At 40.4% G+C, this 16,503-nt stretch overlaps 2 protein-coding genes across 5 annotated transcripts; both read left to right on the forward strand.

Annotated features, from left to right (window-relative positions):
* The first annotated feature begins 416 nt into the window (after positions 1 to 416).
* hhatla (hedgehog acyltransferase like, a) lies at positions 417 to 9,233 on the forward strand. 4 transcript variants are annotated; one of them, XM_056392447.1, is made up of 13 exons: positions 417 to 629; positions 1,692 to 1,842; positions 3,237 to 3,304; positions 3,488 to 3,601; positions 4,053 to 4,073; positions 4,326 to 4,520; positions 5,441 to 5,650; positions 6,156 to 6,327; positions 6,728 to 6,872; positions 6,992 to 7,027; positions 7,131 to 7,332; positions 7,456 to 7,597; positions 7,958 to 9,233. In XM_056392447.1, exons 2-13 carry the CDS (start codon positions 1,737 to 1,739, stop codon positions 8,098 to 8,100), a joined length of 1,554 nt encoding a protein of 517 aa, XP_056248422.1. In that variant the 5' UTR covers positions 417 to 629; positions 1,692 to 1,736; the 3' UTR covers positions 8,101 to 9,233. The 4 variants fall into 4 exon arrangements, with proteins under 4 accessions (XP_056248422.1, XP_056248421.1, XP_056248423.1 ...); XM_056392446.1 differs by having other exon boundaries at positions 1,715 to 1,842; XM_056392448.1 differs by lacking the exon at positions 4,053 to 4,073 and having other exon boundaries at positions 1,715 to 1,842.
* Positions 9,234 to 10,537: 1,304 nt separating this feature from the next.
* LOC130179117 (kelch-like protein 40a) lies at positions 10,538 to 16,487 on the forward strand. Its single transcript, XM_056391879.1, has 6 exons — positions 10,538 to 12,428; positions 12,590 to 12,750; positions 13,158 to 13,265; positions 15,004 to 15,189; positions 15,405 to 15,554; positions 16,066 to 16,487. The coding sequence occupies exons 1-6, from the start codon at positions 11,304 to 11,306 to the stop codon at positions 16,175 to 16,177; spliced, it is 1,842 nt and encodes a 613-aa protein (XP_056247854.1). The 5' UTR covers positions 10,538 to 11,303; the 3' UTR covers positions 16,178 to 16,487.
* Positions 16,488 to 16,503: the final 16 nt, after the last annotated feature.

Consider the following 16,503-nt stretch of genomic DNA (forward strand, 5'->3'; position numbering starts at 1 on the left):
TGCTTCTAATAAACTCAAATATGGGAAACATTAAAAATGATGTAAAATTATCAAATCTCTTAGATATATTGATGTCTGTATAAAATGGTAGCATATTCTGATATCATAGAGTATTAAAGATATATAGTAGCCTACATCAAAAAAAAAAAACTGGTAGTTTGGTTGCAGCAGCAAAGTCATATTTCATTTAGTACATTGTGTATTATTTGATGCCTAACCCATTTTATTTTCAAGTTGAATCCATGATAGTTTTGACTGAAGAGTCATCACAGGTGTTTCACTCTGATATTGATTTGATGCACTTGTTTTCCTCCTCATTATTAACCGTTGTCTCAGAGTGGGTTTGTGCTGATGGGCTCGGTGTGGACCACCCCTCACTGCGGTGCAGTAGTGAAGGATAAATATATCCCCCTCCTCCTCCTCCTCCTTTTCGTTGAGTCCGCAACATCCTGACTGGCCGAGGCTGGGGATCGCAGGCAGCGGCAGCGACAAGCCCCCTCAAGACGGATGAATTAGAAAAACCTGCTGTAACCACCACCACCCCCTTTTTCTTTTATTTATTGTCTGTATTGAAGAGTCGGGCTTTAAACACTGCTGCCCTCCTCTTGACAGTGTGAAGCGGATACAAGGTTAGTAAAAACAAGTCTCTTTTATTTGTGCATAGGGTTAAAATATAAGAGTAAAAATCGATGCAAAGGGGCCTGTGTGTTTTCGGCTCTATGTTCATGGAGCAGTGGATTTGTATGCAGGACGCTTTGCTGAAGTCCTGCTCAGCCATGGTTACATCTTGGCATGGAAAAGACTTGATAGTCCAACTCCTTTAACTTAAACCCAGAGAGCATGAGTCTGACACACACACACACACACACACACACACACACACACACACACACACACACACACACACACACTCAACTAGGCACAAGTGCGTTACTCTCCACGGGAAAGTAACACTCTGTTTGTTTTCTTACTCCGATGCACCATTCTTGGTCATTCCAGCCAGTGCTAATTATTCTGTGAGGTGAGTCCCCGGCGCCTCTCAGATCACATAGCACTGCAGCTGCCCCGCTGCACAGCAGACCAACTGCAAGAGCTATAATAGGAAGGAGAGGTAGGGTTGCGCAGCTGACGGTGCTGATTCCGAGGAGCCAGAGCTCTGCAGTCCTATTTAAGTCACCGGCCTGTCGATCTTAAAGGCTTATTAGTAAAATGTCGCCTTTTTAAAAACACCTTGGTCTGTATCTGACATGAAGAACCTGTGTTGATGTGTGTTGGCACAAAGAGCATCACATTTATTCAGCTTAATGTTTTTTGTTTAGGCTGTTTTTCCACTGGGCTATAATGTACATAGTTAATCATTGTCAAGGTAATGGTGGTATGAACTGTGCTGATGACTAAACTGAACAATCAACTGTCAATATATTCCAAACCTTGTGTGTTCTGTCTTCTTATTAGACACATTTTTAATCGTTAACCCCACAGAGTCAGTATAAAACAACATACATGCTTTCATACTGATGCCTCAGGCCTAAGTGAAACTTAACATTTCCCTTCAGAATAGACACTGGTTCAATAAACCTTGTTAAACTCCCTGCACATATTTTTTAAAATGTTCTGTTACCAGCTTTTAATCTGTCTATTTCCATTCATGCTCATACTGTTTGCCTTCAGTCAGGTCTAATATTGTGTAGCTGATTGCTTTTCAACCCGTTAGGTTCCCTGTGTACTGATTCACCATGGGGATCAAGGCTGCCCTCCCCAGATATGAGCTGTATCTCTACACAGCTGTACTCGCCGTGGCCTTGATATGGGCAGGCAGTTGGATATTTGAAGCTTCAAGTGGTGAGTGCATGACGTGTCAAGAGATGTCCAAAGCACATACACACTGTCGATGCAGACTAACTCAAAAAAAATCAATAACACAATGTAGGAGGTTTAGTGAAGTTCACTGAAATCCATTCATATCTATTGAAGAAACAGCGAATGGACACTTTTAGGAGTTGAACCGACTTTACAAGTAGAAAAAAAACACACTCCAGTCGACTCTTTTAATTCAATATAATCACTTACATGTAACAATGTGAATTTATTATTAAAATCTGCATCTAAATAATGAGATCCCGTCTTAAAACACTGCTCTAGTTGCCCTAAAGCTTTGGGGAACTAAGTCCATTCAGCAGATTAACAGGCAGCCCTCTCCCCTGAGGAATTCCTGCAGGTTCCTATTAATATGAAGACAATTTTAAGATGGTCCAGTTACTTTCTAATTATTTTCCTGATGGAGATATTTTAGTTTAAGAATCAGTTACACTGAGACAACTAATCCCCAAACCCCTTTATCCTGAAATAATACCAAATATTTGCATGCATTCAGACTCTAAAATGCTAAAACTAGCCTCCTCACACACGGATCTGAATGGACTCAGTGTAATCTGGTGAATGGTACAGTCTGCCACAGTCTGTGCTGTCAGATCGGCCAGGGCAGAGTCATGCCATTCATTATTTTGTCCCGATTCTTACAAGTATTTACACTCTGTGTCTTGAAATGGTCATTTACGGCCGCTGGGTCTGTGGGTATTCACACTGCACAGGTCTGCACGCTACAGCAGCACTGTATACTGGCAATACAAGTCTGGCCGTGTGCCCAGACATAAGAGGCTTTCCCTGACTGACCCTCACATTTTCATATCCTTTTTCATGGCCATTAGTGTAATCAGGCAAAGCTGGCGGAGCTGCTGTGGGGGCGCGTGCCAATCACATTTGTTTCTGTGAACTGAATGTTTCAACAGCATTGCCACGATTCTGATTATTATCACGCTTATTTTTTTCCTCTTATTGTAATTTCAATAATTTCTGCGGCGGAGTTTCGTTCAGGTTGTGCAGCGAATTAATCTCCCACAACCAGATTATGACCGTATGAGGGAAGATGTCAGATTCAAAAATAGAAAGCTTCGCAATGAGGGTATTATGTAAGATTTGATAGTATCAAATGTACTCAGTGTGCTCTCACACCTTAAATTCACTATGAATAATCCAACAATTGCACCAAAGCTGAAACCTGCAGGACCGTTTCCTCTGGAAGATTATTTTAAAATGTTCAGTGTATACATAGAACCCAAAAATAACTGTCCTCAGCCTAGAAGCTTCACTGTAGGTTGAAATCTTAATGCTTTATTCATTAAACACTATTTCTAATGCCCCCTTACATAATCCTTTATTTTTCCTCCTGTATTCAGAGAATGTAAACAGGAAGGCCTTCAAAGAGAGTGTGAAACCAGGATGGCATTACTTTGGCAGGAAAATGGTAAGTTACATATATATATATATATATATATACACACATATAGCCTATATATATATATATATCTATAGTTTCATATATAACCCTTATATATATCACATTGTGTTCTATAATTGGGTTAACTGATGCAAAATGTCAAAAGAGAGCGGTTGCCACGTGTTAGTGATGCAGCGTCCTTTTCCGCAGGATGTTGCAGACTTCGAATGGATGATGTGGTTCTCTACATTCCGCAATCATATCCTTTTTGCTCTCACCGGTCACGTGATCTTTGCCAAGATATTCACCCTGGTAGCTCCAAAGGTGCGTGCATGTGTGTGGTGTAGTGTGAACGTCCATGACATAGCACTGTATTCTGCCTCCATACAGGTATAACTGCATGTCTCTTTTATATATATATGTATATATATGTGTGTGTGTTTGTACATGTGTGTTTGCACATATCAAGGCTAAACACCAGATTTCATTTGAGATGTGCTATAAACATATGAAACTCAAAGCTACCTTGGATGTGAACAATATGCCACTCTCTATTCTCTATTCTATTCTACTAAATAAAGATAATTTGTAATATTTGTACCTCAAGGTCTAACACATGATTAACCTGATGCATGAGCACGAGCTGCATCTGTTAGACTGTGATGGTGTGTGTTGATTATACCCATGATTATTTCCTGTGAATATTTTGACATATTTAAAACAGTTCAATATGTTTTAAACATGTTTTCTATCTTGTTTCATGCTTACACTGAAGATTGGTATAGATGGATGTAAGGTAACATTAATAAACGTGTGAATTTCATAACGTTTGTCATGTGTTTCATTTAAACCATTTGATGTCTGGACAGTGTGTTCGTTTTTTTTTCCCCTCACAACTTAATCTTTCCGTCCCAAAGTATATTCATTGTTGTCGACACAACAGTGTAATTGTACTAACACCACTCTCCGTGTGTGCTGCATTAAATTATGAGTTGTACGAGACTGTTGTCATTGCATCACACTGATGCTGGCCCCTCTTTACCCACAGCACAGATCCTTGATCTTTGGTGTGTACGGTGGTTTGGCCGTCCTGGTGACGATGGGCTGGACCTTCGTGGCTCTGATTCTGTCTCACTGCATCATACTCTACAGTGTTGCACTGGTCAAGATGAAGTGGATGTGCTTTGCAGCTGGTCTCGCCACACTGGCCTCCATCAAGCTGGAACCCTATAACTCCTGGCAGGTGAGTGGGTGGTTCCAGGTTCACACCTCAGATCAGCAGTCAGGCTGCTCCACGCGTAAAGTGCAAAAACACCCAAATCCAAGTCGCTTGATTTAGAATGAGCGGCAGAAATTTGAAGGAGATGTTCATCTTGTGAACTTTATAGACCAGAAGAAGGATCTTAATGAAAAAGGTAGCCAGTGGAAATGTCAGAGAGCTGAAGTGATATGATTTAATTTCCTGCATATTGAAAGAGCAGAAGGCGTTGTATGGCTTCTACAGGAAGAAAAGGACAATGCAGTGTGGTGCAAAGGATTGTTCAGAGTCGCTTTCAGTTACAGTTTGAATTGTAGAAAAATTATATAGAGATCCTAATGATTAAATCTTGGTAAACAAAGACATTAAAGAGCATGAAGGTGATAAGAATGATCCACAGGGAAAATCACGTTACAACAACACGAGACGGGCAGAGAGGAAAGAGAACAGATAAAGACCTATTCGAATAAAATCAATAAAAATAAAATTTTACGTTAAAGAAAACAGAGAGATTACATTAAAAGCTATATACACAACAATACCTTAGACTTATAAATATATATATATTAATATATTAGCAAATATTTGTGCATAAGACAAAATAATCCTTATATAAATAAGCCTTTATCTGTATCCTTTACATCATATAAATATGGATATGTATGTGTAAGTTTGAATAATAAATACAATATACATAAAAATATTTTAGTGTGGTGTTTTATAATAATACAATACTATGAAATATAAATAAATATAATTCAATATAATCAGATGTTAGATAGGTTCCTTCTGATTCTTCTATTAGTCCTATTGTGATATTAATAGTAATATATAATTGAGAACGAGGTGTTGTTGTCCATATGAAAATGTTTGAGGCTCAGAATAAGTCCGACTCCTCCTTTCAGGAAACCTTGGTGACCGGCTCCTTCGACCTGCAAGACATCCTGTTCTACGGAGGCTGCGGCTTCAGCATCATGCGCTGTATGAGCTTCGCTTTAGAGAACTGTGAAAAGAAGGACGGCAACTACACATTCTCTGACCTGCTGAAATACAACTTCTACCTCCCCTTCTTCTTCTTTGGACCTATCATGACCTTCGACCAGTATCATGCCCAGGTGAGGATTTTAACATTAAACTAAGTGTGGGGCGAGGACACATATGTAAAAGTGAAAAGCGAGCGGATTTGCCAGTAGCTATAAAACCATCACTCATGATTGAACATTGTGAGAGAAAGCTGCTGTAACACCCACATGCAGCGTCTTTGTAGGACAGCTGATGCAAATATGCAAGATGCTGATGCGTTTATGTAACTCAATTTGAAAGTCACGGACAGAGAATGAAAACAACGATTCTGTCTCACTGCATATGAAAACAAATGAAGATAAAAATGTTATGAGCGCAAACTATTAAACTAGTGTCAATGCCCATTTTAAATCATTTCAACTGGTTAAAAGATAAGTATTATTACTAGTTACTGTTGCTGTTAATACTTAAAGAATATCAGTTTGCATACGTCAATTACTCGAGAATATCGTTCCAACTATAATGAATAACTATAATTACTATGGTCCTATAATTCTGCAAAACAAAAATGGCTTGTTCACGTTTTTCATTCCACAGGCGAACAACACCAAGCTGACCCGCAAAGAGAGGGAGATGTGGAACATCACCACCAAGGCTTTGTTGCACCTGGGAGTTATTATGGTGGTGGACGTCTTCTTCCACTATCTTTACATCTTGACAATCCCCAGTGACATGAAGCTGGTCACCAAGCTGTCTGACTGGTGTCTGGGTGAGTTATGGGTAATAATAAAGGGTCTGTTACAGCTGGTACTGACGCTTGTATTTTTCACTTTTTTTAAATACTCAATACTCAATTTGCGTAGAGTATATATAAGAGTATAAGAAATACAAATGATCACTGTATAACCTCAAACTGAATTATTTTCATAGTGGAGGTGATTGTAAAAAGCAGTGAGACCATAACGGACACTAAACCTTCACTGAACCCCAGACTAATAAGTTCAATGGTAGATATTAATAGATATAAATAGATAAATAAAAAACTCCATGCATCACTTTTACTCTGTTTTCTGTGTAATTGCACAGTATGTGCTTTATAAAACATGAAATTCTACCACCATTAGAACTTGATAGGTAACCTTGCCTGGTCTCCACATGTGCCTTTGCAGCTGGCCTGGCTTATTCCAACCTGGTGTACGACTGGGTGAAAGCAGCCGTGATGTTTGGCGTCATCAACACTGTGGCTACACTGGACCACCTGGACCCTCCTCAGCCCCCCAAGTGTATCACCATGCTCTATGTGTTCGCTGAGACGTACGTGTGACCTGCACTAGCTGTGTGCGATCCTCATAAATCAGTGTGTAAGTTTCTTTGTCGACCTTGTTGAACCTTGTGTGAAAATATTTACATGGAACATTTCTGTCTTTTTTCAGGCACTTTGACAGAGGCATCAATGACTGGCTGTGCAAGTGAGTGTTTGAGTTGAAATGTGTGAGTTTAAATGACAGAACCCATCCCTTAAAAGATGATTTACAGTCTTCGTTGCATTAAATGTGAGTTGTAATATTGCAGGTATGTTTATGACTACATCGGCGGGGATCATGATAAAATCTTCAAAGAACTCTTGGCAACCATATGCACCTTCGCTATCACCACCTTGTGGCTGGGTCCGTGTGAACTGGTTTACATCTGGTCCTTTTTCAACTGCTTTGGCCTCAACTTTGAGCTGTGGGTGGCCAAGTTATTCTCCTTTCCACCGTTTTCTACCCTTGAGGTGAGGGACACGATAAACTGAGTCTTTTTCAAATGGATATTCAAGCAGGAAACAAGTAGACACATGGTAGATTTCATTTTATACCCGATCCCCGAGTGTGTTCCTGTGTGCTCTGTTTTCTAGGGTGTTATGGGTGAAGCTATGTCGCGCAGGATCCGTGGCGTGTTCAACGCTGCCAACTTCTGGGCCATCATCCTCTACAACGTTCTCTCCCTCAACAGTTTGGAGTTTGCCAAACTTGTGGGCAGGAGGCTGATTTTCAAAGGTAGGGAACAACAAGGGTATATTACATAAAGTAAAAGCTTTCCTGTCACTTCCAGTCAAAGCGGGAACAACTCAGACAGACATCAAAAGCAGCAGAATCTCAAGGGGCACCATCCTCCGCAGATCACATGACTTTAGCATCGTCTTTGTTGCTTTCTTTCAAATAGAAGGAAAGACTCTTTACAGCCGAGCATTGGGAATCAGAGGTTATTGACAGGATTATCTGCAGCTGAACATCTACTCACAGCGCAGCACAAAGACAGCTGCATTCCTTTACAGTCATACCTTTCACTTCTGATCTCTTCTCATTTCTCCTCTCCATTTCCTCCGTCTGTCCCTCCTCTTGTCTTTTATCTTCCAGGTTTCCCTCTGTCCACCCTCTCTGTGTTGCTTGTGACCTACTGTGGTGTTCAGCTGGTGAAGGAGAGGGAGCGACAACAAGCTCTGCTGGATGATCCCGAGCCGCTGAAGCCGGTCGATGGCGGCAAAGAAAAAGCTGAATAAACAGACAAGAGTTTCACAGACTTCATGGCCGACAGCCCCCTCACATTGTTCCATCCTCGGCCTTGCGAACTGTAACTGAAACAGACTGTAACAGCCAGTCAGCACCTGCATTGTTCAGAAGCCCGTGTTTTTTTTGTTTGCTTTTGTTTGTCAGAAGCGAGGCAATGTTTTGAACTGTGAAATATCCTCAAGTGCACTTGCTGTAGATAATCGCCACGTCCTCTGGCACAAACCCACCGATGGTGCATTTTCTATTTTATCCGAACACAAGATTGTTTAGCAAATTATAAGCCTGCCGAATATTTTAGGACACTATACTGAATAGTATATACAAGGAAATACAGTAAAGGAAAAACTACTGTTCTCTGTGTAGTTGTCTCCTGTCCATTTTTGACTTTTCTCAAATTTGGACATTCTTTCTTTTTAAAACAATAATCGTCAACATGATTATTTTTAGTCAGACGGTGTCTCAACTTTACTTTAGGCATCTTTTATTCTAATCATATCTAACCACACTGAAAGGGTTAAAAACTTGAGAAAACTTGAACACGAATGAAGTGCAATGAAGCAAGTAAAGAAAGGGTGCTGAGGGTGCTGCACGTTGCTTGCAGCTAATTTTGAAGTATATTTGCTCCTATGTCAAATACAAGTCAGGATGTAGAGGATAGTTTATTATAATGTTGACTGAGAATGTATTCAATCTCTCATAGTGTCGAAAACTGAATGTAGTTCAGCTATCTGGAGAATGAGAGCTAACTCCACTACCATCCGTCCACAGGAGATTACAGTAGGTGTGACATTTCAGGATATCTTTCCCTTCCCGCTCTCGCTCTCTCTCTCTCTCTCTCTCTCTCTCTTACTCTCGCTCTCTCTCTCACTCTCTCACTCTCTCTCTCTCTCTCATGATCCAGGTCCTCAGTTCGCTATGAAAGGCAACAGGCCCAGCAGGGAAAATGGGTCAGTCACATCCTGCCTGTCACTAAAGCAAAGCCTGCTGTGTGTCTTCACTGCAGCAGATAGTCAGGAATAAGTTTATGCAGGTTTTAATGCCTTTTCTCACTGAACGGTTTTTATTCAAAACTGTTTAATTCAAAATATTTGACTTGAAATAAAGTTTTGTTTTTAATCCGAAAGTGTCACGTCTCCTATGAGTTTGTTTTGTTGTTGCATGTGGAGGAAATTAAAATCTGTGTATTGTTGTTTGCTTTCAAGGCTGAACGTGGTCTCCTTTAAAACATTTAACAATTTCATTTTGTTTAAACAGATGGAAATCTATTTGTTGGATGCAGTTAATTATGACTGTCAATCCGTCTTGTGATGAGACGTCGTCATCTGTCGCCACAAGATGGCCCAGTTTGACCAAAACTGATCAATGACTGCTATCTACCCATGCCACTACTTTAAGATATTAAAGAAGACATTAAAGGCCCAACAACCCATGGCAGATAATCATTTACAATTTGATATTTTGGCCTCATCACGTCCTTCAAAAATAAACCAAGGAGCAGGGACACCTATTTAAATTAAATGCTCAGAAATGATCAAAACCTTTTACTTTACAATATTCCCCGTGTGCATGGATGGAAGGAGAAGATTTAATCTTCCACAAATGAGTTTCCTTCTCTCCTTCATGTCAGATAATCAGTTTGGTTTTCATTTACATTTCAGGTGAGGGATAAAAACTTTCCCCAAAGTTCCTCTTCGGTCGTCACTCCCTCCTTTTATAATACGTCTGTGGTTCGTCACCAAACACACTCAGTGACACTTGCCATTTTCAGCCAGAAGGTGCCAGTGTTAGTTTATCTCTGGATCAATGAGTAGGCTACAAGTTATGTATCAGACTGTTCTAGATGCATTTAGTAAGTCAGTCATATTTGATCTATTTAATATAATGATTCCATTTATGAGTCAATGTTGAATTATTTGCTTTGTTTAAAATTGTTCAAATCTTCCTTCCATTTTTTAAACTTAGTTGCCTTTACATTATATATATATATATATATATATATATATATATGCTTTTTAATCATGCGGGGACCACTGTGGTGACCGGATATAGAAGGAACGATTAATGTAACGTTCATTAATAATTGGGAACATGTGCCAAGTGATGTGGTGTATATACTGTATACATTATACACTGTATATACTTCTGTTATTTAACCTGAGGAAGGTTTGACCGAAAACATTTCTTCTTTTCTAACTGATAGACAAATGTAATATATCCACATATATTGAATTTCCCATGTATGAAATATATGTAAATATAAAATAAAAACACATAAAAAATTATATAAAAAAACACAATTTCATATATTCACGTATAGCCCATACAAATATGTATGTTTATGTATGTATGCTTATATTATAGACATATGTTACATATACATATATAATAAATATATAAACATAAATATATATCGATCCCAAAGCCTGTCAATATATGTTGATGTTTTATACAGTAGGGTCCAAAGTCTGAGACCACCTCCCCACAATGGGAAAACTTAATTAATAAGAAAAACATATATTTGTGTTGTTTTAATAAACTTGCATTTATAAATTAAATATATATCGTTAACATATTTGGTCGCAACAAAATCCATCATTTATATATTTTTAATAAATACAAATTTTACAATAGGTATTCATATATCCAGAAGATGTGTATATGTATATCAGGGGAGGTTTATTATGTAACGCGCTGGTCTCCTTAGAACCACTGTTGCCTATACAGTGTGCAGCACACACTGCACCTCTGCTGATGTCCACACACCAGCGGAGATACGGGTCAAGCCGGTGTTAGATTACATAGACAAAACAACTTTATAAAAGTGTGTCATAATATCAAAGTAATGAGATCCAGTCATGCTGCCTGGTGAGTTGTTCTACAGGACTGAACATGCCGTCACCCCCGCGCCTAGTCACTCAGCTGTTTGTGGGGGTCTGTGTGGTGCAGGAGTGGACAGGTCCTGTTTCCTGTCCACCAAAATGGATTCCTCAGCTTTGTGAGGGTCCTGTCTATAAATACCCGTGACTTACAGAGTGACTGACAGTCACAGACAGCTGCAGCCAGCAGCCGACCAACCCGTGGAGCCGATCCACAGCCATCTGAGCAGCCCTGTGAGAGGCTGACAGTCCTGCTCTGTCGTGGGGAGTAAGTAGGGTGCCCACCAAACCCAACCAGGACCAGGCGACAGAACAAAATGGCTGCCCTGACTATAGACCCGGTGGAGCAGCCCCGGATGTACCAACAGACCCTCCTTCAGGACGGACTGTGCGACCTGTTGGAGAATGACAAGTTTGTGGATTGCGTCCTTAAAATCCAGGACAAGGAGTTCCCATGTCACCGCTTGGTTCTGGCAGCCAGCAGTCCTTTCTTCAAGGCCATGTTCCTGTCTGACCTGGAAGAGAGCAAGAGGCGCGAGATTGTCCTCAAAGATGTGGATCCAAGTGTTATGGGGATGATCCTGCGCTACTTATACACCTCTGACATTAATCTGACGGAGCAGAACGTCCAGGATATCTTCATGGTTGCTAACATGTACCAGATCCCCTCCATCTTCTCCGTGTGCGTGTCCTACCTCCAAGAGAAGCTGGTGCTGGGAAACTGCCTGGCTATCTTCAGACTCGGGCTGCTGCTGGATTGTCCCAGGCTCACCCTGGCTGCTCGAGAGTTCATCTGCGAACGCTACCAGGTTGTTGTCAGGGACCAGGACTTCCTGCAGCTGCGCCCAAGTGAGCTGGCCATTATCATCACGTCAGATTCCCTCAATGTTGAGCAGGAGCAGTTGGTGTTCGAATCCCTGATGGACTGGGTCAGACATGACGAGACAAACCGGGTTAAGGACCTGCCAGAACTTTTGCACTGCATCCGCTTTAGGCTGATACCTTTGGATTACTTCAAAGAAAAAGTGGAGCGGCACCAGTACATCCGGTTCAGCCAGGAGCTCAAGAAGGAGCTGGAACTCGTCAAGGATGCTCACAGAGGGCGTCTCCCCAAGCCCAAGAAGCCCAGCAGCGACGGGGCAAAGGAAGGCGAAGGAAGTGAAGACGAGGAGGATGATGATGAGGAATTGTACCTGCCGGGTATACTCAACAACAACCCGCGCTTTGGGATGTTTGAGACTGACCTGATACTTATGATCAGTGACACGGGGACTGTGGCCTACGAACCAGCAGGAAACGAATGCTTTGTGGTGTCAGAATCCACAGAAATTCCCAAAAACCACTGCAGCCTGGTCACCAAGCAGAACCAGGTGTTTGTTGTCGGAGGACTTCTCTACAACGAGGAGGATAAAGACGAGCCGTTCAGTTCCTACTTCCTACAGGTACCATGACGACCACCATTAGCTCTGTGTAATTAGACAACAAATTGCTTTCCTTATGATTTCTTATTAGAAATCCTGTAAAAACCCAGTTTAAAATGGATGTACAAAATGCAGATTTCTTGTTTTTATTTTTACTCACGTGTCATCTTCTTCATCTCCAGTTTGACCCAGTCAGCTCAGAGTGGTTAGGGATGCCCGCACAGCCCACCCCTCGCTGTCTGTTTGGGCTGGCAGACGTCGAGAACTCCATCTTTGTTGTGGGAGGGAAGGAACTGAAGGAAGGCGAGCACGCCCTGGATTCAGTCATGATCTACGACAGACAGTAAGTACAGACACTAAATTTAATATGGACCTTTAATACTGGCAGTCTACTTTCACCTAAGTGCATTCAAACAGTCAGTAATGCCCATTCAGAGCAATTAAGTATAAAACCATCACTCTCATGGTCACAGTAAAGGCACTACATATATTATCTATAGATACAGCAATTGTTACAGTGCATTTATGGTAAATTCAATGGATTTTTATGTGGTTTATTTATCATAAGGTTTCTATACCGATAAGGGAATACTTGGAGAATGTGGCTTCAATGTAGTTTCTTAGATTCCTGAGCATTTCCATTAATTATATTAGAATTATCATGTGAATCACCTTTATTACCTGCAGAGCCACTGCTAATATGTTATATGTATATATTTCAATGCATTTGCTGTGTGTTTTTGTACACAGGTCATTCAAATGGGGGGAATCGGACCCTCTGCCTTATGAAGTATATGGCCATGGGACTGTATCACACAAAGGTCTCGTCTACGTTATCGGAGGAAAGTCTGGGAGCAAGTACGTACTCCACATAGTCGTTAACTTAATCTACAACCTGATAATTTACAGTTTCATTATGCATCAGAAGTGTATTTTTACACTGTGGGTCCATTTGGTAAAAAGAACATTGTTTGAAGTTCCACATTCAATACCTCTATGTGTGAAATATATAATCTTTAAGTTGGGGATCGACCGATATGGTTTTTTCAGGGCTGATACCAATACCGATTATCGGCAATCAAGGAGACTGATAACCGATATTTGGAACCGATAAGCCAACACAAAACTACTGCTGAGTAAGGACACTCACTGTGGCGTCCAGGTGATTCCATTATTTAGTCCACCCCATTTATATCAGTGAAAGTGAAACAGCTCTATATAATGTAATACAGCTCCACACACTACATCCTCCATAATGATCATACAGTTGAACATTATAACCTTCATGAAGGAGGATTTACTTCAGGACTGTTGTATTACTCTACATCAGTTTTAGCCACATGTTCCTAATAAACTGACAACTGAGTGTATATTAGCAGGTGTATGCACAGACTGCAAAGAGCCTGACTGGAATTACTTGGTTAATTTCAGTGCTGTTCTTCACCTGTTAACCTAAAGAATCTCTTTAATTTAATAGTTTTATCATAAATTATTATTACTTTTATTTCTTTTTATCACGAAATAAGAGAAATAAATAATAAATAAATAAGATGTTTTCCCCCTCCCCTTTTTAAAATGTAACATGTTTACAATTTAACTGACTTACTTTGTACTTTTATCTGAGAACATTTTGACATATTTTACTTCTAATGTAGTAAAATGTCTTTTCAGTAACAGCTGTTAGTGACCGGTCACGTGCTGGAGTCAGGAGTTTCTCATCAGTGTTTATTGCTGCTCTATCTTATCACAGGTGATGCTTCCCTTTTTTCATCACAGTGACTGACTACCTGCTGTACATTTAAACTTACACTAGTTCTGCTCCAGCACCCAGAGCTCTCTGCTCCTTTAAGCGACTTTCACTAATTCAGCAGTTGTTTACATGCTGTTCAGATCAGCTAGTTCCTTTAGCTTAGCAGCTAGCGCTAGCTTCTCTCTCTCTCTTGCTCGGAGTGTCTCGCATCAACAGATGAACGTGTTCATCAGAGTGTGGTGCTGTTGTAACTTCAGTGTAGAGGACTGTGATGTTTGTCTTCAGTGATGTCTGCTGTCTTACCTTCGACACACAGCTCCGCTCGTTAACTTGGAGCCGCTCTAGTCCGTGTCCGTCCCACAGCAGCCTTCATTGATAGGCTGTTACTCGTGACGTGTAACCAATCAGATGGCGCAGTGGGCGGGACATTGCTTCAGACTTCTGAGTGCTGGCTGCTGACCAGAGACATGCAGCTGTAATTAGTGCCAAAGTAGCACATTTTTAAATTAATTTATTTTATCGGTTATTGCTTAAAAAAAAAAAACGATACCGATAAACAGAATTTGAACTGAATTTTCCACCTAAAGTGGGTCGATCCCAACTTTGAGTTACTATAGTTCATTCTAATCTTCATTTTGTAACAGCAAAAAATAAAAAGAGTAGAATGGTAAAAATCAAAGCAGCAGAAGTCCAGATATCCTAACAGACTTTTATCCTGATATCATCATTTTAAAAAAAACTTACATACAATACACAGCTGACAGTCTGAGTAGTATTGACAGGTCAACTGAACTTGAAATCAGCGGAGTGCCCCTTTAACACACTGTTTTACATGTTTTTATGCAGGAAATGCATGAGAAGAGTCTGTGTCTATAATCCTACTAAGTTTGAGTGGAAGGACCTGGCTCCTCTGAAGACGGCCCGCTCCCTGTTTGGTGTCACCGTTCACAAAGACCAGATTTACGTGGTGACGGGGGTCACGGACGCAGGCCTCACCAGCTCTGTCGAGGTCTATGACATTGCCACCAACAAGTGAGACAACTGTGTTTTTTTTTTTTTTATATGATCCACTTTATCTAACCGTTATGAGGTGAAGCATCTGTCCACATAAGTGAAATGACTCGCCAAGCATGAATAGCAGATCATTAGGTCATAAAACAGCACTCATTGTACTGCTGTGGGTGTCATACAGTAATATAGTAGCTTGTTTAACACCATCATCACTTCCCTGTCCTGTTGTGCTCCAGGTGGTCGGAGTTCACAGAGTTCCCTCAGGAGCGCAGCTCCCTGAATCTCCTCTCTTTGGGAGGCTTCCTGTACGCTGTGGGGGGCTTTGCCATGATGCCCAGTGAAACCAGTGAAGAGCCAGTCCCAACAGAGATGACTGACATCTGGAGGTAACAGTCCACTAAATTACCTGGGTTACACTGTAATTTAAGTCCTCCAACTGAACACTTCCAAACAGTATACGAACATTTAATGAAGAACACATTATAACACAGTTGTAAGCAGATGTAAGGGCATTTTTGTGAAGCATTACTATTGGTGAAGTGCTGGGAGACAGACAATGTTTTGTTGGTTTTGGCCTTTTCACAGGGATTGTTGAAAATAAGGAATATATAATAAAACGAGACTTATGACACATTACAATTATGGCTGTATGTCAGTTAACGTTGTTATTAATGTGCCTTTCCTTTGACAAGTCCAAATTTCTGCAGTGAAAAAGATCTATACAACTTCTATATGTAAACATATATATCAAAAAATTAGTTTGGGTCTAAAAAAAATTATTTTCATATGAAATCATTCTCTGTACACAAAAGGCATTGAGGTTACATGTATTATTACTGCATGTTATCTTATCATGCCACAGGGCACCAAACACTAACACGTGTATCTTTCCCACAGGTATGAAGAGGCAGAGAAATGCTGGAACGGGATTTTGCGAGAGATCAGCTATGCAGAGGGATCCACTGTTCTCCCAGTGCGTCTCAACACTCTGCGTCTCACCAAGTTATAACTGAGTTGAACTGCCACGTGGTTATTGATGGAACATTAGCATTGAAGTGAATGAGTGTATTCATTATGGACATTGGCCCAAAATCAGCATTAAATTGTTTTATCTAGTGTTTTACAGCAGGGGGAGACAGATACATGCTAAGGCTAAATAGGGCTGCAGGAAATGGGATAATTATCATATCACACCAAATTTCTTTTATAAAAAGCTGAAATGTTGATTTGTACATCTGTTTTTATTATATTGTTTCATAAATTTTCTTTACTACCCGTTTGCTTTATTTAAACAGAAATAAAGATGAAGGTTGATTCTGTTCACTTCCATTTGTA

Source organism: Seriola aureovittata, chromosome 12, assembly GCF_021018895.1.
Source record: "Seriola aureovittata isolate HTS-2021-v1 ecotype China chromosome 12, ASM2101889v1, whole genome shotgun sequence".
Taxonomy (NCBI): Eukaryota; Metazoa; Chordata; class Actinopteri; order Carangiformes; family Carangidae; genus Seriola; species Seriola aureovittata.